This window comes from Pezoporus wallicus, unplaced genomic scaffold, assembly GCF_028554395.1.
Source record: "Pezoporus wallicus isolate ANWC-B61680 ecotype Strahan unplaced genomic scaffold, APGP_CSIRO_Pwel_v1 contig_6274, whole genome shotgun sequence".
Taxonomy (NCBI): Eukaryota; Metazoa; Chordata; class Aves; order Psittaciformes; family Psittacidae; genus Pezoporus; species Pezoporus wallicus.
Window position 1 is genome coordinate 1642281 of NW_026635738.1, and position 25760 is coordinate 1668040.

The window sequence follows — 25760 nt, forward strand, 5'->3', positions numbered from 1 at the left end:
ACAACCCTTCCACTGATGGCAAGCAGGACCAGAGACAGGCGACTGCCCGAATACAGAATCTCAGCTGATCACTTTGTCTTTGCTGGATGGAGAAGGGGAAAGGAACATAGGATGGATGAACAGCAACATTCTGGAGCTCCACATCTTATCTGCAGTCACATTTCTTCTAAATAGCCCCAGGGAAACAATCTCCCTACTTCTTTAGTACCCCACTGTCTGCCCCACTTTGTGGTGAGGAAAAGAAAAGATTGGCCCTGCAGTGTCCCTGGCACCATGCCATCTGCCCACTGAATCCCAGATACAGAGATGATGTGGATGCACTGGGTTTCAGCGCCTCTCTCCCCTAGATCCTGACCCTTTCCCCTTGGCTTTGCTCCCACTGAGGTTTCTGGCCCACAGTGATGAACAGTGTTTGATTAGGAGAACTGGCAGATTTGCTGTTGTTGCTACAGAGGGATTTATGTGGGGATTAGGACTGGTTTTCAAGGGCTGGCTCTGGGATAAATGGCATTACTGAAGCAAAAAAAGCAACCCCTGTCCCTTTCCCATTCTCCACTCCTGCCATCCCAAGCCCTGCTGCAAACAATACAGTGTGATTCAGAGGACATCTGTAAATTCATGTTGACTATGTCCTGAGTTTTCTACTGCCCTGGTGCTTCTGCATCTCTCCCAGCACCTCACAGCAGGAGCTCTAAAGCAGACCATGATGGTTGACTGTGGATGAGAAATGACTGTCCTTCTCTCCCAACCTCTTTCACGCTATAGGAATGTGGAGCTCAGTAAATACCTCTTTCCCTAACTTCTTCTTTCGCTCAGGATGAATGACCTGAGCTTTTGTATTTTAACTTCGTTCAAAATCCACTGTCTCCTCAAAGAAGGAGGATGCAGCTGAAGCGTGAGATACACAGGAAACTCTTATCTTGAATGCCAACCAGCCTCAGGACTCCTGGCACAGGGCAGCACAGACCTAAGAGCCCAGGTAAGTATTAGCAAAAGACATTGGAAATTGGGTAAAAATGGCTCCTGCAGAGGAACTGGTCAAGGTAAGGATGAAAACAAGTTCATTAACCTCTTTTTACCAGAAAAAAGCTTCACAAAGAAACAACCAGTGCAGTTATTAAGAGTGATCCGTGCCTGTCAGGAACTTCCCAATGCTTCAGGCATCAGGAAAATCAGGAAACACGGGCAGGTAAGGACAACTGCTTCTGCATCCAGGACAATGTAGAGGTGAGTATTTGCTACATGGATGAGAGGTCACTTCCATTCCAGCACCTGGTAACAAAGGCTCAAAGAAGAGATCAATGCACATGCCCTACCAGCCCTGACCAGTGTGCCACACAAGCCATAACCTGGTACTAAACATTCCCAAACTGCTCTAGGATTAACCACTTATCTTGTGAGCTTCTCTGCTTGACTTCCTCTATGCTCCCACTGCACCACCTTTTATACATCAGTTGTGCAACTGAGAGTTTGTGCTATGCACACATAGATGTTTCCTCTACCGCCAGCATGAGTTCAGTAATGATGTTGCATAGAAAAGAACCAGTTTTCTGAGCTTTCAGAGGGTTCAGATCCTTGGATCTGTAATAGCTGCATGAATCAGCTGCATGGCTACCAGAAAGCCTCAGGGATTTTCTCTTTCATCTTTCCTCTCATCAGCACAAGTCACGAGAAGTGCCGATGTGATGAGTAGGGAACACTGGTTTAGGCACTTGCTTTTCCAGCCCTTGTTGGCACTGAGCTAAGGTTTCTCAGCGCTTGCAAGGTTTTGCAATTAAAGTATGGTGTAAATTCAAAGTGCCGTATCTCTTCCTGAATAGCTCCACATGTGGACACCAAGCCTGGACCAAATCTATGTTATTCCTGTTTAGCTTAACCCATCTTCAAAGGGGGTTGCGTATGTGTGAAACAAGCAGTTAATCAAGAGTACCTCCCATGGGCAGACAAACCATCTCCTGGCAGAGATGAAACTAAAATCATGGAATCAACCAGGCTGCAAAAGCCCTTTAAGCTCACCCAGTCCAACCATTCCCAGCACTGCCAAGGCCACCACCAACCCATGGCACTGAGGCCTCGTCTCCACGCTGTGTGAACACTTGCAGGGACGGTGACTGCAGCCCTGCCCTGGGCAGCCTGTTCCAATGCCTGAGCACCCTCTGGGGCAGGAATTGTTCCTCAGCTCCATCTAAACCTGCCCTGGTGCAGCTTGAGGCCGTTTCCCCTTGTCCCATCCCTTGTTCCTTGGGAGCAGAGCCCAGCCCCTCCTGGCTCCATCCTCCTGTCAGGCACTTGTAGGGAGTGATCAGGTCCCCCCTGAGCCTTCTCTTCCCCAGACTGAACCCCCCAGGTCCCTCAGCTGTTCCCCATCACATCTGTGCTCCAGGTCCTGCATCAGCTCCGCAGCCCTTCTCTGGCCCTGCCCCAGCACCTCAATGTCTCTCCTGTAGTGAGGGGCCCAGAACTGAACCCAGGATTCAAGGTGCAGCCTCACCAATGCTCAGTACATGTCTGGCCACATTCTTGATGATACAGGTCAGGATGCTGTTGGCCATCTCTCATGCTTCAAACACTGACCTGGAACGAGGTATCTGGTGGCTTGAAGCCACATTAACCTCTGCCAAATGTCACCATTACCCCAAGGAAAGGAAAAGGTGAGACCTGGGGTATGCAAACAATTCCCTAAGCAAGGATCACCACCTGCCATTCTGCAGCATCTCCGTCCTGCACGCCCTGGGAAGAGCTGGGTACCGCTGCCTGCATCCAAATGCAACATCATAAACGACAGCTGCTGGAGGAGCATCTCACACTGATCACAAATTTCTGAGTCACTAGCTCGAAACCCCCCCCAAGTTTTTATAGGAAGATGAAAGCAATGAGTGACACAGGTTTCCTGCAATTTCTAGGTCTTGCATCACCAAAGAGATAATGCTTTTGGTGGTGCCTGGGGAATCAGATAATACAGCTGTGTAAACTGCGTGTGGGCTAAAGTATCTCAGGGCTGCATCCTCATCCCAACGCTTCCAAATCCAAATAAAACCTCTCTGGAGGCAGCATCATTACAGAAAAACATTAAACCCAGCAACTTGGCGCCGAGCAAGCAAATGAGTTATTTTCATCAAAGCAAGACACTACAAAATCCATCTCCACTTCTATCCCTAAGCAGCCTGGACTCCAAGTTCCACGGCTGTTGTCTTTAATCTGGAATGACAGGGGATTCATTTTAAAGGCTTTAATTAAAGCTAACCGATCTTTGTGCAAATGATAGTGGTAAAACTGACATCTCTGATCTGAGGGTAGTTTTACATTTCAGCTGATACAAGGTGTGCTTAAATCCAACTATCTGCCCACAGATTGGTACCTGCAGGTGTCAGGTCTTTGCCCATCAGGTCCCAGCACAGTGATGCAGACAGATGGCACCAGCCTTCATCCCCAGTCCTCCCTTCTGAGGAAGGCTCCTGCTGCTCCTGCTGGTGAGGAAGATGTACAGAACTATGCCTCTGCAGGGAAATTTGGACATGGCTAAAGGCAGAATCAGATTTTCAACACACGGAGGGGACAGCTTGCTCAGAGGAGCTCTGACCCACTGGGCTTTGCTAACCCAAACCCAGAAACCCAAAGGAAGAGCATAATTTAAACTGCTCTGACAAGCCGATGATACCAGAGGAAAGACCAAAGAGCAGCACTGGCAGGAGGGCCGCACTTCAGCCAGGAGAGCTCGCTGTAGCCATTAACTGCAGCAAAATCCTCCCCTCACCATGAGAACATTGCACCAAAGGCAGCAGCCCACTCCCAACCCCTTCCACTCCTCGAATGGGCACGCTCTGTCTTCACACATCTATATCTGACACTATTAAATGTTCTCTTCATAATACATTTATTATAAATTCCCTTGAAAAAGGAGTTCATAATCTGCCATCTGTTTCCAGTTAGGCTGTTCTGATTTCTTCTTTTTTGAAATGGAATATAAAACATTATTTAAAGGTCCCGTAATCTAGATGGTGGGAGGAGAGAAACCAAAATCCAAATACCACCACCACCACTATCACCCTGCTGAAAAGCAAAGACACGCTGAGAGCCAAGGGCTGGGAAGATGCAATGTGACCAGATCAGGAATAAGGTACAGAAAATGTGATTAAGCTTGGACAAACTTTACCATCACTTCAAGGCATTGCACTGAAACTGGATAAATTTACAGCTTAAAGACATTTGACACGTGTTAGTGGGCGAGTCCTTTGGCTTGGGCAACGCTAATGGTTCGTAATGGGTTTAGCTTTAATAGCAACACCTAAACACAAACAAATAATCACCACTGGCAATATGGCAACAGTGCATGTTCAAGATCATGTCACTGACTCCAGTAACATCTCTGGTTTATAGCTGGTCTGGCTCTTACATGTAACGTTTTATACATACACATACATGCAATCACATGCACAACACATACTTTATCTCCCATCCCTGTTTGGACCCAAAGGCTGCAGCACAGCACCGAGCGAGTCACATCTGGGAAATGCAGATGTTTTGAAGCTATCACAGCCCTGCCAACTCGGATCATTTACTGACAACATCCTCATAATTGGTTTTTCTCTTCGAGCCCCAGCACCTGGAAATTGTGCAGACACAAAGGGTCTGGATCACAGAGAGATCTTGAAAATCAAATGCAAAATCAAAACTGGGAAAACAACAAAAAAACAACCCCAACCAACAAGCCCAGAGCCTCAGGAGCCTCAGTGCTGCACAACCTCTTCCCTTGGCAAAGGAAGGACCACATGTGGTGGATGTCAGCCATGTCATTTAATACAGCTCTGGAAGGTGTTCATGTAGTGCGAAGAGGAGAGTGGTGTAAAGGCTACACAGAGGAGGACAGAAAATGAGACCTGGGAGGACCCTGGAAGGTGGAAGAACCACCAAGGGCAGCCAGAGCTGGTTGTATTTTCATTATACTTAAGCAGATCTTGCAATATGGGGATCTAATTTGTGCTCTTTGAACATCACTGCTTAGCGATACGCCCAAAACATGGGGCCAATGGAGCTGACCTGCTCCCTGGGTCTCCTTGGCTTGGTCACAGTGGTGACAGAGGCACAGAGACAGCACCAATGGCACCAAACCAGGCCACCACTACTGGGACAGCTCCACTCACGTGGCACCTTCCACCATGAACCTAAAACTTGGCTGGAACTCATCCCTCTAGCACGGCCACATGCTCTCTCCTCTCCCTGACACCAAATCCTTTTGCCATACAACAATTATATACCGCTCTGAACCAGACCCAGTGCTCTTGGATGGCCAGACTCACTCCAGCTCTTCCTGGCCACAAAACCAGGAGCCCCAATCGACAGTGAAAATTAATATGGACCTTCTTGCTGTACTGTTATAACCACAGCAGCGCTCTGCATCCTGGGGGCCTCCCACGTGAATCTGATTTCAGAGCTGGACATGATCTTGCTCTCAAAACCACTATTAATAGTAAAGGCGAGACAACAGACATCCTAGCCTGGGATACCTTAAGATGCTTTCAGGACACACTGAACCTTCCTCTGTGGCAAACCAGCCCATTTCACATCGAACAACCAAAAGCAGAGACAGCAGAACTCCCAACCCGACCATGTCTTACATAACCACATTCTGTTTTCAATGCTAAAAGCCCCAAGAACCCGCAAAGCCGAGGCTGTGGGATCCCTCCAAAGCTCCTCTCCGCGTGCCAGCAGGATGAGTGATGGTAACTCAGCCCAGCTCCAGGGCTCCGGCGCGGGCTGCTGCCAGGCGGCTCCGCCTGTTGGAGTCACTGATGGTCCCCATTCCAATTAATCAAGTTCCCATTCTGATTAACAGCATGATTCATGGCTCTCGTTAGGCGCATTCTGGAACAAACAAGGCTGTATTTCAAGGCCGTTGGCTTAATGGTTAAAATAAATACCTTCCAAATTTCTATTTTCAAGTAGCTGAACCTTTTCCACCTTTACAACTAATTCAGACTTCCTTCAAATTATTTTTCTAAGTAATATAACAATTTGTTTTTCATTAGAGCTTGTCAAAGCCGGACTTGGGTTTATTTTGAGAGAAACCAGCACTCTCCAGAAACTGTTTAGTACAATTTGAATGACGCCCAAAGGGGTTATTGCAGCCACAATCAAAATAGAGTTTACAGCACTGGCTAAGGGTGACACTTTATTTAATGATTGCAAAAAAAGAGAGAGAGAAAAGAAAGAACTCCCCTAGCCCCCTGAATCAGAAGCTAATTAAATGCACTCCTATGGCTAACAGTAAGCGTTTCTAAGTCACTCTGACTACTGCAGAATGCAAGAACTTAACTTGTTGCTAACTAATACCAGACACCATTATATGAGCAGTGTTATTTACTAATTTGGGGTGGTATGTGCTGGTATTCTCGTGTCTGGCACTGCAGATACTATCAAACTGGATGTGAAATCAAATATAGGAGTGATTAAATAGTTTGGGTTCTGCCTGTTTAAGTTAGGTTTTTTTGGGGGGGTTATAGTTTGGTATTTAATTTAAGGTGGCTTACATGTAACAGAAAATCTACCCTGTAACTCCTTTGATTTCACATTCCTTTCGCTTTGCTGTTGAGAAAAGCCGAGCTGGAGCTGTGCCATGGCTGAGGCTGGAGGCCGAGGGGTCCCTGGACACCCTCGCCCCTGGAGCAGAATGGGTGCACAGGGCTGGCCAGAGCCACCCAGAGGCTGAAGCACTGAGGATTAATCTCCATCATCCCCAGTCCAGTGCCTCAAGTTTCCCAAACAACCTTTTATAACACAATCCCTTCGTCCTCCACCTCGGACCCGAGTCCAAAGCAGATTTTTAAACAATTTGAGCTGCAAAACTATTTTCCACCGGGCCATTCCTAGCGGCAAACTCATGTTCTGCTGCTCATTTCCCTGGGACACTCTCATTTGGTGTTTCTTATTAAACCACAACAAAATCAACACAATTTGGACGTTTGCGAAGATGAATTTCCCCTTTGTTTTCACTGGGATCAGGCAATGCTGCTGCCCAGCCCAAGCAGCAAACACCCTCCCACTGCACCCTCGCAAGGATGCTGCAGCCACTGATGCTGGTCCTGGGGGACCATGGTCCCCAGCACATGACCTCGAGGGGGATCTGCAGCTCAAATCAGAGGCTGGCCTGGAGATATCACCTGGAGAAGCATCATCTGCAGCCACTCTTATGGTCTGAACTTGAGGGTATTCACACTGTCAGTCTCTATGGGAGAACTGCAGAATGAATGCCCAGATACTGATGTCCAGTACCTAAAGTTGCTGACAAAGAAAGCTGGAGATAGGTCTTTAGGGACAGGACAAAGGGAAATGGCAGCCAGAGGGGAGACTGAGATGAGCTCTTAGGCAGAAGCTCTTCCCTGTGAGGGTGCTGAGGCGCTGGCACAGGGTGCCCAGAGAAGCTGTGGCTGCCCCATCCCTGGCAGTGTTCAAGGCCAGGTTGGACACAGGGGCTTGGAGCAAGCTGCTCTGGTGGAAGGTGTCCCTGCCCGTGGCAGGGGTTGGAGCTGGAGGAGCTTTAAGGTCCCTTCCAACCCAAACCATTCTGTGATTCTATGATGTTCTAGCTGCTCCTACTGCAGCAGCTTTATTCTAATGCACAACGTGTTCACAAGGTACCAACACTACTGCATCAATACAGAAAACCAACTACTAGAGCAAGTACAAATATCCTAGAGGTGCAGAATTAAAGCACAAATGAAGGGCCTGATTCTTCTGCCACAAGCCTGGGATTTCTGTAACCCTGATAATCCTCCTGGAGACACATCTGATTTACACCAGCAGAAGAAAAAAGAACAAAACCCAGCTCATATCTGACAAGTGAAAACAAACACTGGATTCAGACACTTTCTGCAGGGAAGGGGGGGGGGGAGCTGTTTAATTTTTGTTCCTTCTCTCTGGGCTGCTGCTGTGACCTCTGCTACCTCCTCAGTCAGCAACACAATATGTTGCAGCTGTGGCACTGCAACAGCATGATTTAATTTGCTTGTGTGTGGCTGGAAGGGGCAGTTCATCCCTCCAACGTCTTGCGGCAGAGGCAGCCGCGGTGGGGGCTTGGTCCAAAGACAGGAGGTGGGGGAAAATCCCTGCTTTGCCTCCATGCACAGCCTTGGAGAGGGGAGATGGGAAAAGGATCAACTAGAGGAAAATGTCCATTTCCATCAACATTTTAAGGAGGTTGGGGGCTGTCCAAGCCAAGGGAAAAAAGGGCTGAAAATTTCGACTTATTCAACAACTTTTCTGCTTATAAAGAATTAAAAGAAGAGGAAACTGACTTTGCTGCCCATTCTCCTGCATGTTCCCAGGATCACTGGGGCTGTGTGTCTCCAGTGTGGTGCCCAACTGGGCAAAGCTGGTGCTTGGAGCTTGTTTTCCAAGGGGAAAAAGCCGGGGGCTCCAGGTCCTCCCCCCTGGCCCTGCACCAGCTCATAAAGCCACCGCATTCCCGCACAGCTCCTTGGCCGGACCCCGAGAGCTGTCTCAGGAGGTTCCTTTGTCAGCACTTGGAGTTCAAGGGGGTTTTGGCTTGTGGAGGTTTTATCTTTGCCTTCCGCAAGGCTGGAATTCAGCTTCGCTCTTGGCATTGTCATCCCTCTGCTTTATACATGGCTCCTGCTGAAAAACATCTTGGGACAGCCCGAATTTCAGCCTGCTGCCAAACCTCCATGGGAGGAGGATGGTGGCAGTGAGGAACTGGCAACCCCACGGCTTCACTGCTCCTGTTCCTTCAGGGAACTTCTGTTCTGATGGATCACGCTGGGGCTGAGCTCATCCTGGCACGAATGGCCCCCGCCAGGAGCTTCCCAGCCTTGGGGCTATGTGGAGGATGCTCCATGAAGGAGAACATGCCAGGAAGTTTTCAGGAGCCATGGAAAGGGAAGGAGTCAGTCTGCCAAAGTTCATTCAAATCCGAAGGGATTTGAAGGCCTAATACACTCCCCACATCCTCAAAACTCCAAACGGTATCTAGAGGACTATGACTCAGAGGAGCACCAAGGAATGACCCTGCCTTTCCAGCAGAACAGAATCATAGAACTGCTTGGGGTGGAAGGGACCTTAAAGCTCATCCATTTCCAACCCCTGCCACGGGCAGGGACAATTTCCTCTAGACCAGGTTGCTCCAAGCCCCTGTGTCCAACCTGGCCTTGAACACTGCCAAGGATGGGGCAGCCACAGCTTCTCTGGGCACCCTGTGCCAGCGCCTCAGCACCCTCACAATAAAGAATTTCTTCTTGAACTCATCACCCTTTGTCCTACCACTACAGTCTCTAACGAAGAGTCCCTCTCCAGCATCCTTGTAGTCCCCTTCAGACAATGGAAGCTGCCCTCATGTCTCCATGCTGCTTCTCTTCTCCAGCCCCAATTTTCTCAGCCTGTCTTTGTATACTTTCCATTTACTATGTAATTATTTATGGATTTTACCTTTGTGACACTGAAGCTCCTTCCCATCTGGAAGAGCTGAAAGGACCCCATGGCTGTAAGAAGCCTCATCCCCCTCCCACTGGGTGCTCCTTGCCATGCCCTCTAACCCAGCCCTACCTGCCAGCTCACAGGGGCAAGGTGGCTTTTTCCTGGCTTTCCTCTCGCTTCCCCTCATCAACCCGTTTGCCAAGCTGTGTAATTTTACTGCCTGGCTTAAGGAGCCAAGAACTACGTGTGCTGCTGTAAGCTGTGTGTTAGATGTCGTGAAAAACATGCAGCTTCAGGGCTTTAGGAGCCAGCTCCAGCCAAACACCCACCGAGCAGTGAGGCCGCAGCTCACACTCTCTCCGGTTTCACTCATGGATGCTGGAACTCAGCTCTCTCCGGTGGCTGAGCAGGGATGGACCCACGGACACAGGGAGAGGATGCAACATCCCGTAGGCGTTGTGGTGGGAAGAGGTCCTACACCATTGACCTGCAGGCAGGGGAAAGGACTTGCACTTTCATCCTCCCTCCTCCTAAAAACCACAAGGTCCTTAGGGCATGGGCAGGCTCCGGTTTGATGCTTTTACAGAACCAAGAATAACACGGTCCAGACCTCACCTGTGGTCTGCAAGACCCTCCAAGTCTTCTTCTTCCCCCTCCAGATATAACAACCATGTTTTGGATTTGATTTCCTCCTGAACGTTGGGATGCTTCACATTTACATGTACATTTTTGAGGCACAGACCCCAACACCATCACAAAATCAGGCAAGTGGCACCATCAGACTCAAAATGAAAGAATCATTCATCAGTGTGACCTGTAAAACACTGGCCACTGTGACCACCTGCAGCTGGACTTCTATCCCATTAAGTGAACATCACATTCAACAGCCACTGAATGTCAAGAGACATTCAGTGGAAACAACCCTATCCTTAGAATCAGACAAGATGTCCAAACCCCCAACCCCAGCACTGGAAGTTTAAGCCTAAGCAGGGGATGCAGACATCCAGCTCCAGCCATGAGCACCCTGTCAAACACAGTTGTGCCTCTACATAGTACTACAAAGTGTGGCTGTACTCCTCAGCAAGGATGATAATAAGCAGTAGCAAAATGCTTCAGCAAACTCTGAAAACCTCTAAGGACTCTTGGTTATACATGAGCAAACGGCAAACTCCACTTCAGGCTTACTGGGAGGTTTTTGTGGCTCCGAGTGGCCATTTCTCACCAGCCTGGTTTTATGGGGCTGGAGCACAGAGCGGAGAAGGGAAGGAGCCGAGTTACAAGTCTCTCCTCCAGCTTTATTCCTGGCAGAGAATTCCTTTGCAGCAGTGCTGCTCAGCACGTCAAGTCTGGCACCTGCTTACAATAAATCCCTAACGATGCTGAAAAGTTAAACGTCCATTTAGGTTAATTTCTGAGTTAGATTTGGATTTCGACATACTGTAAATGCTAGAAAGAATGTTTCTGTGAAACAATGCTGTGTATTTGCCTTGGAGATCCTCTGTAATTGGCCGCCCTTCATCTAAGATTTCTTTCTAAATGTCTGTCCTTCATCTAAGATTTCTTTCTAAATGCCAAAGGATGCTCTCAGCACAGGCAGCCTAAAGGGGAGCCTTTGCCACCATCATCTGCTAATGCTTTCATGCCAGCTGAGATCTTTTGAACAGGCTCCCTTGCAGGTGGGATGGGTCAATGCACTACTTTGGGACTCAAAAACCCAAAGTACTGCAAGGAAGATGCCTTATGGGGTGATGTCAACCTGTGCTGATGGGAGTTTGGGAGGCTTCACTTTTGGGACACATGGGATGGGGCTAATGGAGCCTGGCTGTAAAATCTTGGATGACATTTTCTCTCCACTCACCTTTGATCCTGGTAAACATGTTTCTGGGCCCTGCAATGTGATTGAGAATCTGCGTGCAGATGTCCTGCAAAAACTACACCCACAGCTGTAAATCACAAAGCCCTCCTCAAGTCTGCTGGTTAGTGACAATAAATAATGATTTTGCTAATGGGAACTGGCCAGTGTTCAACCCACTCCTTGATTATGTGTGTTGCTATTTTTATAAGCAAAGACTATTTATATTGAGAGACTTGCAATAAGTAAAACTCTGATTTATTCAAGATCAAAATTGGGGCTGTTCAGTCTGGAAAAGAGAGAACTGTGTGGAGACCTCAGAGCAGCCTTCTAGTATCTAAACAGGGCCTACAAGGATGCTGGAGAGGGGCTCTTCATCAGGGACTGTAGTGATAGGACAAGAGGTGATGGATTCAAACTGAAACAGGGGACATTTAGTTAGGTATAAGGAACAAGCTCTTCCCTGTGAGGGTGCTGAGGCGCTGGCACAGGGTGCCCAGAGAAGCTGTGGCTGCCCCATCCCTGGCAGTGTTCAAGGCCAGGTTGGACTGGGCTTGGAGCAGCCTGTTCTAGTGGAAGGTGTCCCTGCCTGTGGCAGGGGTTGGAGCTGGATGATCATAGGGTCCTTTCCAACCCAAACCACTCTATAATGAAAAGCAGCCGAAGGGGGAGATTTCTGGAAGCTCCAGCTCCAGGGCATCAGAGCAGGCAGACCCAAAACAGATCACAGCAGCACCAATGCACATGAAACTCCAAACCCATGGTGTCCCAGCTCCTCAGGCTCCCTGGTTTGGGTCTGGTGAGGACATGGGTGGGTGAGCACAGGATGGGGATGGTGAAGGGATGCACCTACACAGTGCATGTTTCAGTCATCATACCCCAAATCTCCTGCACAGGAGGAGGCCCAGGATGATCTGGCACACTGGGACCAGCACATTCTCCCTGCAGCACAACCAGCACAACCCCAATGGAATCCAGTGGGGAACAGCCATCCATCCTCCTGCTCCAGCAGGCTGCCAAGCCCCTCCTCTCTGACGTTTCCAAGCTCACTAAGCCTTTTTCCTTACAACCATGAACTAGGCAAGAAGAATAAGTTCACACTTCAAAAAAAAAAGAGACTTTTTCCTTTAAAGCACCACTTTTTTGGGTTCCTGACAAAGCAATATTCTCCATGCCAGTTGGAATCTGGAAAAACACACTTACTCAACCTAGCCACCATGACTCCAATAACAATTATAAAATGTCCAATAAAACTTGCATGTAATGTCAATTCAAATCTTGAAAAGCAGAATTAAGTGGTATATCAACATTAAACTTTATTGCTTCCTTTGCAGAGCAGGAGTATTGTCAATAAAAGTCATTCTGAATGAAGAAAAGGGCAGTAAATATTAAATAAACAGGTTTTTGTTGAAATGCTATAAATGCACCAGAGCTGCATTTTACACTGGGACCTTTTTCTCCCTTGCAGACTCCCCTCATGATAGAAATAAGTCAGTAATTGCAAACTATCAATAAAGCACCAGTTAAAGGGTGGTTAGATGCATGCATTTACAATATGTCATTATGAGCCTTTACTGGATGTAGTTGGGTTTTCTCAGATCCCACTGGCTCTGTCTGAAGTCCCCCGGCACACAAACACTCCTGCTGCTCATTAGGGACCCTCAGAGGAGCCATGTGGGTGCTAGAGGTGAGGATGTCTTCACTATGGGGGTGCTGAGGCACTGGCACAGGGTGCCCAGAGAAGCTGTGGCTGCCCCATCCCTGGCAGTGCTCAAGGCCAGGTTGAACACAGGGGCTTGGAGCAAGCTGCTCTAGTGGAAGGGGTCCCTGCCCGTGGCAGGGGTTGGAGCTGGAGGAGCTTTAAGGTCCCTCCCAGCCCAAACCAGCCTGGGATTCTATGACATTCTGCCCTGCCCCAAGACACAGAAGCTGTGCCAAAGCCTGGAATTTGGTAATGTGGCTTTGTTTTCTGATAGGCCACTCGCTGTGTTCTGCTCCTTTCTGGGTCCACCCACCCTAGAAAGAGCCTTTGCCACCCTCCCTACACCTCCTTACACACAAAAGTATTTCTACTCACAATTCCTGCTTGCTAATCTGATCCCCACCATGTCTCAACATCTGCCTGCTTCTGCAACAAGCAGATGACAAGAGACTGGATATTTTGTTTTGTCCATGAGACAAAAGAGCAGTGTTTTTATGGTTGGGCTGAAGATATCCCTCCAGTGACACTCAAAACCTCAGCGATGCCTGTTACAAACACAACTGGGACCACACGGTGCAATGCCCAGAGACCTCCTTGAGTCTGACCTCTTCTGCCCCACTGCCAGGACCTCCAGCTGCCTGAGAAGATCCATCCCACCAAACCAAACCCAATGCCAAAAGGTGTGCTGAGGGTGCAGAGGCACAAGCTGTATGTTCAGGGGTACCTGCACATGAGACATGTTTTGGAAGAAGGAGTGAGCATCTCTGCGAGGTACACATGCAGGAGCTTCTGTCCTCCGACTTCAACATAGATTTATTTATTTCATGTGTGAAAACCACCCAACACCCCAAAAGCAACTGGAATATAAATGCCATTATTTTCACTACAAACCCTGCCTCAGTAAATCTGGTGGTTGTAAAAAAACAGTTCAAACATCTTCAGAGATAAAGAACAGCCCTGGAATGTTAAATGTGTGTGTATATATATATATATATATATATATATATATATATATATAAATCCCTTCAAAGGGTGAATGATGTCTATAAAAATTAGCTTTTGGAGAGATTGCAAGTATTCATCCCAGCCGTCCTGGGCTGACATTTCTCTGCCATCCATATGAGCAGAAACCAAACCAGCAGCTGAACCTCCAGCAACACACTATGAGCAGCCACACCAATGCAAACCACCTGAAAGCCAACAGCTCAGAGCTGTGAATCATCCTGATTCACTTGAGCCTGAACCCTTGACCTGCCAATTGAGTCAGTTCCTTTGGATGCTGTTCCAGGAGCCCCACATGTGCCCACATCCTCATGTGAGGACAGTGTGTACACCTCAGTCACCAAAGTCCCAGCCCGCCCCCCAGCCAGGCAGGAAGCACAGGAAGCAGGAGAGATGTTACAGGCTTCCAACTCTCTCCGCTCCATCCTGGGTGAAGACGTGATCCTTTGGAATCCAACCCACAAGCATCTCACCTGGAAAAGGATCTGCAGGAGGCCATGCACGATGCACATCCGCCGCCCCAGGAACAGGAAGAATGGCACCACCAGCTCAATGAAGTGATTGACCAAGGTCTCGAAGCGATGAAACCACCATGGTGAGCGATGCATGAAGTAGGCAATAGGGTTGGGCAGAGGCTGCGTCTGAAAGATGGAGAGGAAGAGCATCAATCCCCCTCCACGCTCATTATTGAGGGAGCTACAGAGCTCTTGGCCTTTTCCCTTATTTCTTTCCCCACGTTTACTCACAGGAGAATCATCCTTTGCCTCTGGGCACTCATTTCTCTTTACACAGAATTACTTAATTCATTTTTTTTCATGCAACCAAGGAATCTTTAAGCCAAAAGATCTTTTAAAAAGCAAGAGCTCCATTTCTCTTTTTTTCACAACTGAACCCCAGTTATATTAAATTAAAGCACTATTTAATACTGAAACGTTACACATAGCTCGACCCCGACGGATGTTCAGTTGCTCGGCATGAGTGCTGCAGAGCATCAGAGCAGTTAAGCAGATACAGAAACTGAGGGAAAGATTTTCTCAGGGTCACACAGTAGGTCAGAGGGAGGCAGGAATGGAAACCAGATTTCCAAACCTAGGAGATATCCTTTCAAAATGTTTGAATTTGAAATAAATGTAGTGGTGGAGTTGCTTTCCAAACTTGTAATTGGGGAGAGGGAAGCGTAATTCCTCTAAACATGCTATCCTGGTTAAGGTATTTACATACTGGCCTTGTGACAATATTATTCTTCTATGAGCCTGACATTTTTTGACACTGGGAGATCTTCCCTCCAGGATAATAAAGCTGCAAACTTCACAAAGGAAATAAACCTAAACCCTGATATGTCAATAACTGTCCCTCACCAAGGAAATTCTGCCACTTCAGCATAAAGAATGAAGGTAATTTCAATTTATCTTTGCATATCTGAGAAGCTCAAATCCATTGGAATTGTTTTAAAGCTGTGATAAGAAAAAAATAAGAGGATGGAGACACAAATTTTAATTGAAGGAGACACAACACATCTTTAAATTATTTGTAGTTAAATCAAAAATACAAACAAAACAGGGGAAATACTGTACTATGCATGGCAACCAAGCGTGCTTCCACTGCCAAATCCCACAACTATTGTAATTCCTTATTAGCAAAGCTGGGATTAATAAAGTTGTTGCTGTATATGGGTTTGAGGCTGCTGTAACCCCTTAGGACAGGAGACCGCATCCTTCCTTCCTCGGACAGCGGCGCCGGATGGAGCGGTGTCGGGGTCATGGAGCTCTGCCAAGTCCACTCCAGCAAGGGGGTGGGAGGTCAGGGCAGACCCCCGGGTGCCACTGAGGGTCCTTCCCCTCCACATGGGACCTGTTTTGAGTTAATGTGCTTGTTGGACTGCCCTGAGCATTCCCAGAACATCAGGGAGGCTCACAAAGAGATTTTTTTACCTTGATCCCAAATTGCTGAGAAATGCTTTTATCCTTCCAAAAAGGCAGGTTGCTCCCTTGGCTTCTGCTGCTCTGATTTTTAAGGAAAACTGACCTAGATGAGGCATCAGGCCTACAGGTTGTAACATTTAGCCTGAGATGAGCTGGTTTCCAGCGTGTAACTGCCTGATCCCGACACACTGGAGCTGCAGGAAGGTGGCATTCCTGCTTCTCCTCCTGTTAGTTTCCCCACTGACACCTGGGGACCATGAAGAACAGGCAGCGCTGCACATTTAATCACATACCTATACATGTCATTAAATCTCATACTGTGATGGCACTGAGCAGTTATTCATTTGATTTTGGCTTTGCAGGGCTGGGCTGACACTGTTTAATGTTCAAGCAAAGACCATCCTTAGCTATTGAACGTGCCATCTGGCTCCCAAACCCCCTTCCTCTCCATCACGTGATCACGCTGATGCCCTCGTCTATCAAAGCCAATTGCAACCATCAAACACTGCTTGTTGATTTGGGCTGGGACTCAAGGCATCACCCCCAAGTCTGCTGTGCCTAAGGGCAGAAAGAAAATTTTTGCCTTTGGTCCTAAAATGGTTTGGGTTGGAAAAGACCTTAAAGCTCATCCAGTTCCAGTCCTCTGCCACGGGCAGGGACACCTTCCACTAGAGCAGCTTGCTCCAAATCCGTGTCCAACCTGGCCTTGAACACTGCCAGGGATGGGGCAGCCACAGCTTCTCTGGGTTCTTGGAAGGAAGTTCTTGGACTGGGCTCACACAGCAGCCACGTTTGGGCCAGCGTGGGAACATGCTTTTAGCAGCAGCCTAATTCTTAACCTGAAGTAGAAATGGGGAAAAGGGAGAAGCAAAGCACAGAAACCTGGTGTGGGTTAATAATTCACTCCCAGGTGCTATAGCATCTCCATCCTTCACCCTATCAGCACCAACACAATCACAGTGTCAGGGGGCAATGCTGTGTGACAGGCAAGATAACCCAAATGACAAGCAAGACTGAAGTCTAAACCAGCAGCAGATACACCACAAATAACACACAGGTCCTCAGCATTTGTCTCAACAGAGGGAGTGAAACACTTTGATAAGAGCGGTGTTGGGACCCTTCCTCCACACCACTGCTCTGCGTGCAAACTTTGACTGTGTAAAACAAGACACAGTGATAGAGAAGGGATTCACATGTATCAGAAATTCATTAGAAGGCTGCTGGGAGAGGAGAGCACTCCGTGTGTGTGTGTGTGTTCCTCCCAATGCCTTCCAGATGCTGTGAGCCACGGGTGCAGCACAGCACCCGTTTCCCGGGAAGAAAGCTGTGTTTACTTGGGAAGGGGAGCTGAGACAAGAGCAAAGAGCCACAGCGATGTGTGAATCACCACCCTGCTGCACACAGACACCTGTGATGCGGGAAAGCTTTATGGGATCTTTTTGCGTGCAAGCTGACCACTGCCCAGGGGTGCTGGGGCACTCAACATCCTGTCCAGTGGGTTCCACTGCACCCAGATGAGGCTGGGGAGAGCACGTGAAGCACAATGCTGAGGTTAGAGAGGAAACGTGCCCAACACAGGCATGCTTAATGCTCTCCAAGTGTACTCGTATCATAGAACCCCAGCCTGGTTTGGGTTGGAAGGGACCTTAAAGCTCATCCAGCTCCAAGCCCTGCCACGGGCAGGGACACCTTCCACCAGAGCAGCTTGCTCCAAGCCCCTGTGTCCAACCTGGCCTTGAACACTGCCAGGGATGGGGCAGCCACAGCTTCTCTGGACACCCTGTGCCAGCGCCTCAGCACCCTCACAGGGAAGAGCTTCTGCCGAAGAGCTCATCTCAGTCTCCCCTCTGGCAGATTAAAGCCATTCCCCTTGGCCTGTCCCTACAGGCCTTTGTCAAAAACCCTCTCCAGGTTTCTTGTCCTATGGAAACATCACAGCAGTGTCAGAGGTGATGTGTCAAAGGCTGGAAGGAGGGAAAAGCATTCCAGGATCACTTCACCTACTGGTTTCACTGGGGATTTTGAGCTTTGCACTTTGCTTTGTGGCTGCTTTGCAAGGAGAAGCATTCAAGGAAGCAGCCAGGAGTTTCCCTGCATTGAGAACTGTGAATTCCTGACACACAGACACAGAATCACACGGCTCCAAGTGAGATGCAGGTAAATAAGCAAGCCCCAGGCAGAGAAGAACAGAGCAGAGCCCTTGCCTCCAACAAGCCCCGTTTCTGGCTGCCTCTGTGAAACATAAAATGTTTTTAAATCAAAAAGCGATTAGCAAAGCCCAGCTTTATGTGTCAGCACAAGGTGCAACATCATAAACCTTCTGCCTCCCTCACACCTCCCGCAGCCGGAGAAACACCGAGCTGCAAATGGGGTTGGAACTCAGATGGGGGAAAATTAATTCCATAATTCACAGGGCAGATTTGTAATGTGTGACTGCGGGGAGACACTCGGGGGGGCTGCATGAATTGGGGGTCACCAGCTAAGGCATGTTCTCTGGCTTGTATCGACCAGGTTTTATGAGGGCTGGGAACAGAGTCTAAAAATATGCACAATAAACTGAGGTTTTCTCCCTAAGGGGTCTATGGTTTAATTATGTTCTTAGTGAGAACCATTAAAGTGCTAAGTACCTGAAGACTCCTAATTTACTAAACTATACACTACTAAAACCCAACAGAAGGCTATTATACACCAGAGTAAACTCTCTTCTCTGGGACTGTAAATGCACATGGTCTCCTCTCAGCCTCCTTACTGGTGTGGCATTACATAAACTCCGACAGAGTATTTAATCCCACTGTTAGATATCCCAGCCTAGCCTAAGGAAAGCTCCAGGTCTCCTATACGTGTGTGTGTGAAAACAAGCCCCACATTGTCCTTGAACAACCCACTGCTCAGGCAGGGCTGGGCATGTTATTCCTACAGTGTAAGTGGCACAACTCTCATGCACGTAAGTGTGATGCTGGACAGGGAAGACCCTGCTCAACACCACAAATGAGGAGAAGCCCAGAGATACATCAAGTAAGTTTTATCCTTTCCAATGATGGGTTTTTACCTTCCTTCACAGTGAAGCATGTCAGAGCTTTGGGAGCCTCTGTTTTATCTGCTCGCTTGTCCAAGCACCTCAACAGTTCGAACTCACAATGCACCTTTCAAAGACCAGTAGCAAGTTCTGAATGAATACATTTCAAAAAGGTGAACAGAAACTCCATTATTCTACCTGTTTGTTTAAGGTAAACTCAAATTATTTATTGATTCAGATAACCCAAAGTATACTTGGCATTAGTATTAAAACAACACCAAGGACAGCCTTTCAAAACATCCACTGGGTGCCTGTCACAGAAATCTGGGTGAATAACGAAGCAAGCCCTGATATTCCTATGCACTCTAGATGCTATCATTTCTTCTGCCATTGAAAGGCACCTATTTAACCAAAACACTCAAATCCGAGTGCACCTAATGGCAGAAAAATCTTGAAAAACAAAAGGAAATGGAACAAGAGCAAATATGAATAAATGATGAGAGGAAGCAGCTATTTGGTCAAAAGAAACAGGATTAACTTGGCACAATGAACACTGCAGTAACAGCTTGAGGGCACCGGAGGCTTCAACAGTCAAAAGGGAGGGAAGCCTCTGGCACAAGAAGAAAGGTGTGAAGAATGTCCTTGCTCACTGGCGGGGGTTTGGACTAGATGATCCCTGAAGGTCCCTTCCAAGCCAAACTATCCTACGAACCTAAGACAACCCTGGAAAACCAGGCTGTGAGGTACTCTGAAGGTTTTCCTGAGCGTTTGTGGAAGGTAAAGATGAATTGTAAAGCACAACTTCCCCAGCTTCCCAAGGCACTGAAGCATGAACTCATCAAAGAAAAGCTCTTGGTTCTCTTGTACTTTGGACCAAAAAATAAAAAGGATTCTCCATCACAGCGCATAATTTGATCAACATGATCCAACAGACTGTTTCCCTGCCAGCCTATTGTGCTTCAGATCTTGACCCTTCCTCCTTACGCATCTGCAGATCAAAGCTCCACGTTCCCAAACCCAAGCAGAAACGGCTTCTCAGCCCCGTGCAGGAGAGCAGGAGGCAGAGAGGAGATAAAATGGGTCACTCACAGCTGCTGGGAAGTGTGGGAAGACGCGTGTCTTGACTGGAGTCAGACCATCTCTTGCACTACAGTAACCAGCAACTGCAGAACACTCATAACAGGGGGAGATGATGGAGAGCTGCTGCTTCCTCATGGTGAGGCTTTGTGGTAGGAGCTCTACATGCGCAGCAGCCTTGATTGATGAACAACACAGTGATTTTGCATAAAGATTTTGCATGAAGATACACATGTAGGCAAGGGTTTTGAAAGGAAATTGAGCAGTAAACTGCTCAGCCTCTTGTGTAAGCCCCAGTGGTACCCTGTGCTGTGTACATTTTATACACACATTCATGTGCAAGGCTCCACGTGCACGCTCACATGCTTCATACATGACAGCTAACCAGTTAAAAATAGGCCCTTTGAAGCTTTCCAGTTATTAATACGATTCCAATCAAAATAAATTCCTAAGAAATAAATGAAAAAGTTGTATTTATTTTACAATGCACAGATCTAATGTCTGAGTGGGTCCCAAGGGGTCGGCTCTTCAGTAACGCAACATCAAAATAACTAAGTCTTGATAGATGTATTGAAAAGTTCCCTCTATGTCCTCACTGGGCAGAGCTTCCCTTGTCCAGTCAATAGTAATATTCAGTTCATAGAAAAACATACTGGAATCTGCCTGCTTTAAGACAGCAACCCAAGCCAAAGAGATGTGTGTTTGACTCGGTGCCAGCACGACCATAAAATGTTGGCAATTTAGTAGAGACGTAGTGCCGCGCCACTCTCCCAAAGGACCTAAATAAACTTCAGATGGAGAACATATATTTTTACTTTTTATATATATAAATCTGCTGTTTCATTTTTAACTCCTTTCCCCAACCATTCCCTCTGTCTAAGGGCTTTCAAAGCTGAAACAGGTCCCTCCTGCTGCCGGCTGAGCGAAGCCTCAGCAATGAAAAGTTAAAAGCATGAAAAATCAGAGAAATGATTCACGTCTGGGCCTTGGGTTTCTTGGGGAGTGATGGCTGCACATGAGGCTGCACACGCCGGAGGGGAGAGGGGCTTGGGAGAAAACTCTGCTGTGCAATTTCATGCCTCGGTATTGTAAAACATCCCAAGGAATTCTTTTTCTGCCCTGTTCACAAAGTTGCACTTGCAAAGTTACCAGCGGAGGTGAAACCTTCCTGCCGCATCCCTGACATTCAGCTACAAAGCCAAGCTCTGCTCTTGATGACTCAGTCCCGGATTTAACACCAGTGAGGATGGACTTGACCAGGGGGACAGTGAAATGACGGATTTGGGAATTCCAACATGTTGCGTGGGGGCAGAGGGATCTATAGCTGCACTGTTTGCTTTTCCAGGCTGCACCCTACCTCCTGGTCAGAGCCATCCTTCTCCAATAACAAAGACCACATTCCCACAGCCCACAGCATACCTGTTTATTGACACTACTCCTCCGTAGCGTGCCTCCAAGCTGCTGGCTGTACATAGAGTTAATTGTGGATGTGTTACAGATTCACCTATTTATTCTGTACATTCTTGGAGGGGTCCAGAGCTAAAATTACACAAGGAACCACTGAGCTGTTCAGGCTATTTATTTGTTCAAAATCCCTTTAAAATAATTACCAGGGCCTGGAACAGACATCTTGGCTCTGGTGGGACCAGAAGAAGCTGGTGAAACCAACTGTGGGACATTACTGCCTTTGAGGAGAAGGCTTGTTTGTTAAGAGCACCAGAGATGGGTCATGTTTGGTTTAGGGAGTGGACTAGGTTGGAAGGTACATCTGGAAGAAACAGGAGCTAAGGGCAATGCCTGCTTACTACAAAGTTCCCAGCCCAAATGCAACAGGGGAGCTGCAGCAATCCTTAGAATCGTGGAATGGTTTGGGTTGGAAAGGACCTTAAGATCACCCAGTTCCAACCCCCTGCCATGGGCAGGGACACCTTCCACCAGAGCAGCTTGCTCCAAGCCCCTGTGTCCAACCTGGCCTTGAACACTGCCAGGGATGGGGCAGCCACAGCTTCTCTGGGCACCCTGTGCCAGCGCCACAGCACCTTCACAGGAAGAGCTTCTGCCTAAGATCTAATCCTCCAGGTTTGGTAGCCAGTTGCCATCAGATGGTGCTTTCCCTGTGCATCTCACACTCTGAGATTTCCTGACACAGAACCACGTTCCCTGGCTGGGGCTCTCGGATGGAGCTCACCTTTCCCAATGGATCACAAGGCAGGTCTCTCACCAATATTTTAAATTGCCATTTAAGAACATATTGCAAATGTGATCCTTTAATTGGTCACTCTTATGGCTCTCTATTAGAGAAGACAAGTTTTTCCACACAAGGTAAATCCCTGCGAAAGCACTGAAAATGTTTAAAAACAACCCAGTCCTGATATATTTATTATATATTTCTCTCTATATAAATAATTTCATGAAAAGGAACGTACTGAGTGGAAACTCCATTTAAAATGTGATCCCAGATGGTGGCAAAGCTCTAAAATTGCAGGGCAACATGTAAAGAAAGATTAACGACCTCAAACAGGCACAAATTTATGAGGTGAAAGCCCCTGTAATCCTAGAGAAAAATGATACCAAACCTTAGACTAGACAGCTAGAAAATACCTCTGCTTAGTTCATGTGGCCTCTGCCATTTTACATTTTCTTTCAATACGCATTACTTTGGGGTTCATTTAGCCCTTTCTCCTGCAGGGCAGAGGTATCGCTTTGGTACGTGAGCACAATGATGGATCTGCCAGATCTGCCAGGTACCCCCTTACCACGTAAAGCAGGTAACAGCTACACTGAATAAGCATCTGAAAAGACAGAAAAGAGCCAGGACACCACATCAAGCACTTATCATCACTGAAAGACCCAAAGCTCCACCATTAAGTGGACTGAGATGGCAGTTTCCAACACTAAAGCTCATGCAGTTCCTCATTCTACCCAAGAAAACAATGTTTTGATGGAAATGATGTCACCATTTCACCCCAAAGAGCATAGGTCACCCCAGCAACCAGCACCTTCCATGCTGGTGATTTTAGACAGGACCAGATGGGACCTCTGGGTCCCACAGCCCATTTCCCTTGAGATCTTTGGCACCACAAATATCCCCTTGTTCATCCCTCTCATGACTCCCCTCTGTGACCTCTGCAAAGCCAATTGCATGGTCTTCCCTGGACCACTCCACTACACTATTTTTTCTGCCAGACTTTTCCTCTAAGTGGGATTTTCTGACCTTTCCAGCAGAGTTCCTGGCACGCTCTAGTCGATAACAGCCATGGAATAGTATCAAAATCTTTGTGGTGTTAAACCAGGGCCAACAAAAGGATATTCAGTCAACACCACACAGCAAGACAGCACAAAGCCCCCACGGCTGCTTTGCTGAGCTCACTGCTTCAAACCATGGTAATTCCCTGGTTTGCTATGAACTGTGGATGTAGCAGATGAGCAGAGAACTTCAGACGCAGCACCAGGACAGTGCCTGCTATAGTACACGGACAACTATAACCTATAGGTACAACAGGGATGAGGATGCATGAACCAAATAAAGGTTTCTGTCTCCCATCAGAAGCTTCTCCTTCTTTGAGGATGTACCTTGAAAGCCAAATCCACTGCTGCAGAAAGAGGGCGTTCATTCTGAACATCTTTCCAAGCATCTTTGCAATGGTAATGCCTGCTCAAGCAAACCTGGAGACCCCGGGCTTCAACCTACCATTCATGATTGAATGCGTACCGTGGCTGCTCTCCCAGAGGCCCTCATTACTTCATTTCTTTTCCCTTTTCAAAAGTCCAGTGCTAACCCCAGGATCATATCTCCTTCAGAGGGCTCTTTTTTTCTGGTGTGTGCTCATAAATACATCGTTCAGCACCAGGCCAAGGAACACACGGGCAAAACCCATGGGCAGTGAACGCCAGCAAAGCGCCGGCTCGTGCCTGTGTTTGCATTAGGCAGTTTCGTGGCCTGGACATTTACACTTGGGTTAGTTTGGGGCTTTTTTTTTTCCATAACTTGAGACAAACAGTGGGATCTTTCATAAAACGTGTTCACAAAGGGTAAATTGTGCCATTAGGAACCGACTACCTGGATGGTCATTTGAATTCTCCGAACTGGAACGCTGCGGCGCTCCATGCCAAATCCAGCGCCCGGAGCAGGAGGGGGAACTCGGCGTCATGGGCTGCCTGGTTTAACTCTCCAACTGCCCAAGAGACAGAGTGGGATCAGTATCTTCTGTCTCAAATGTGGGTGTTTCGAGCACCCAGCTGGTTTGAGCAGTTGTTGGAAGTGAAACATCCACAGAGTGGAAAGGGGCTAAAGGTACAGTGTTAAGACATCCTGGTGCTAGGTACCTCTGCAAGTCTCAGTCTGGGCTTTACTGAGAACACTTTGAGCCAAGTCAGAAAAAGGAGGAGAATAATGTAAATTGAAACTTTCACATTGAAATGAAACAAAAAGAGGGATGCCAACACCGACCAGTTGGTTTTGCAAGGCTGGAAAGGGTGAACCAAGCTGAAGATGGTCAGGTCCCATCCACCCTCCTGGATGTTTGTACAAAGAGCTGCCATGTGTTCCTATAAAGCTGTAACTTAAAACATCCCTCCAAAATAACACACCATGCCCCCCCCAAATGACTCTTCACTCCATTGGAAAGCTGCAAAAAATGGATGGCTATCAATAGGAATAAGTGTGTAGCCCAAGAGCCACAGCACAGAGCCTTTAAGAAGCCCTGGGCAAGGCTTCTGGGGTGGGTAACATCAGTGAAGTCTGCTCCTCTGTGCTCTAGTTGTTGTGGCAGCAAATTAATACATTCTTATTTCTTTATAACCTGGTCATTAAAGGCAAGATGAAAATAAACGCCCTTGGGATTTGAGAAAGTACAGAGTATGGAGCTACTCCACCCTTCTGTAGTGAGAAGTAGACCAAAGTACTACCTGGAGCAGGCAGAAGATGTCTGTGTTCCTCTAGACCTCATCTCTTTGCTTCAGACACTGAAACAGGGATTTCTAACACGTTCTCATCTTGTTTCACACGTTCTTACAGCCCATTTTTCAGAGTAACCCCTGACAATTCTGCCACATACATTCCCCAATGTATTGACGGGTCTGGTGTGGTTATAACAAAGTGTAAATTTGTTTCTTAATCCAAAATGGTTACACCAATTCAATCCAAGTTGAATACACAGATAAAATAAGATGTGGTATAGCTTATTCCTATTCTCCTCTACAAACTACACTGGTATAAACACTATTTCTCTGTAGCTGAATTAGTGTGGCTCCTGGATACAGTGTAAGCAGGCAAAAGGATGTCTCTGTGATTGATTCTTAGTCAAAAGGGCCTTTTAAATGCACAGGTAGATTACTCATCCCTTTCACTGGATACCTAGTGATGCTCACACTAAGGCTGCAGACTGTTTTACTCTGCTTGAGGCACCAGCTCTGTAGAACAGGATTCAGACCTGAATCTCCTGTTCATCTAAGGGTACTTGTAGAGCAGGATGGAATAAAAATAATCCTGTTTGTTTCCTAGCAAGAAAAAAAGGAAGAAAAGATCTGCTAAAGCATGAGAATCTGGGAAGCAGCAAGTGCCACCTCCTGCCATTCTGCCCCACTCAAACATCAAAGCAGGAAAAAGCAGGTAGCTGGTCCAAAGATGTAGCCAAAAGCTTAGCAGAGTTTGCTTCTGTTTTAAGCTTTCTCCCTAGTAACAAAGGATGCAGACTGGAAGAATTTAGGACAAGTAAAACAATTCACAAGAAAGCTCTTTGCCATCAGGAGGCGATGACTAAA

At 47.4% G+C, this 25760-nt stretch overlaps 1 protein-coding gene across 4 annotated transcripts in view; it reads right to left on the reverse strand.

Moving 5' to 3' along the window:
- The window catches only part of LMF1 (lipase maturation factor 1), a 175375-nt gene that overhangs the window by 45335 nt on the left and 104280 nt on the right, over positions 1 to 25760 (reverse strand). For 2 of the 4 annotated variants that reach the window (XM_057398153.1, XM_057398152.1), the window contains one exon: positions 14456 to 14623. The exons of 1 other annotated variant lie outside the window; for it this stretch is intronic. In XM_057398153.1, the coding sequence (XP_057254136.1) occupies positions 14456 to 14623 (168 nt within the window). Of the gene's footprint in view, positions 1 to 14455; positions 14624 to 24057; positions 24173 to 25760 lie in introns of those variants that run through there. One more of the 4 variants, XM_057398155.1, reaches the window with a different exon arrangement.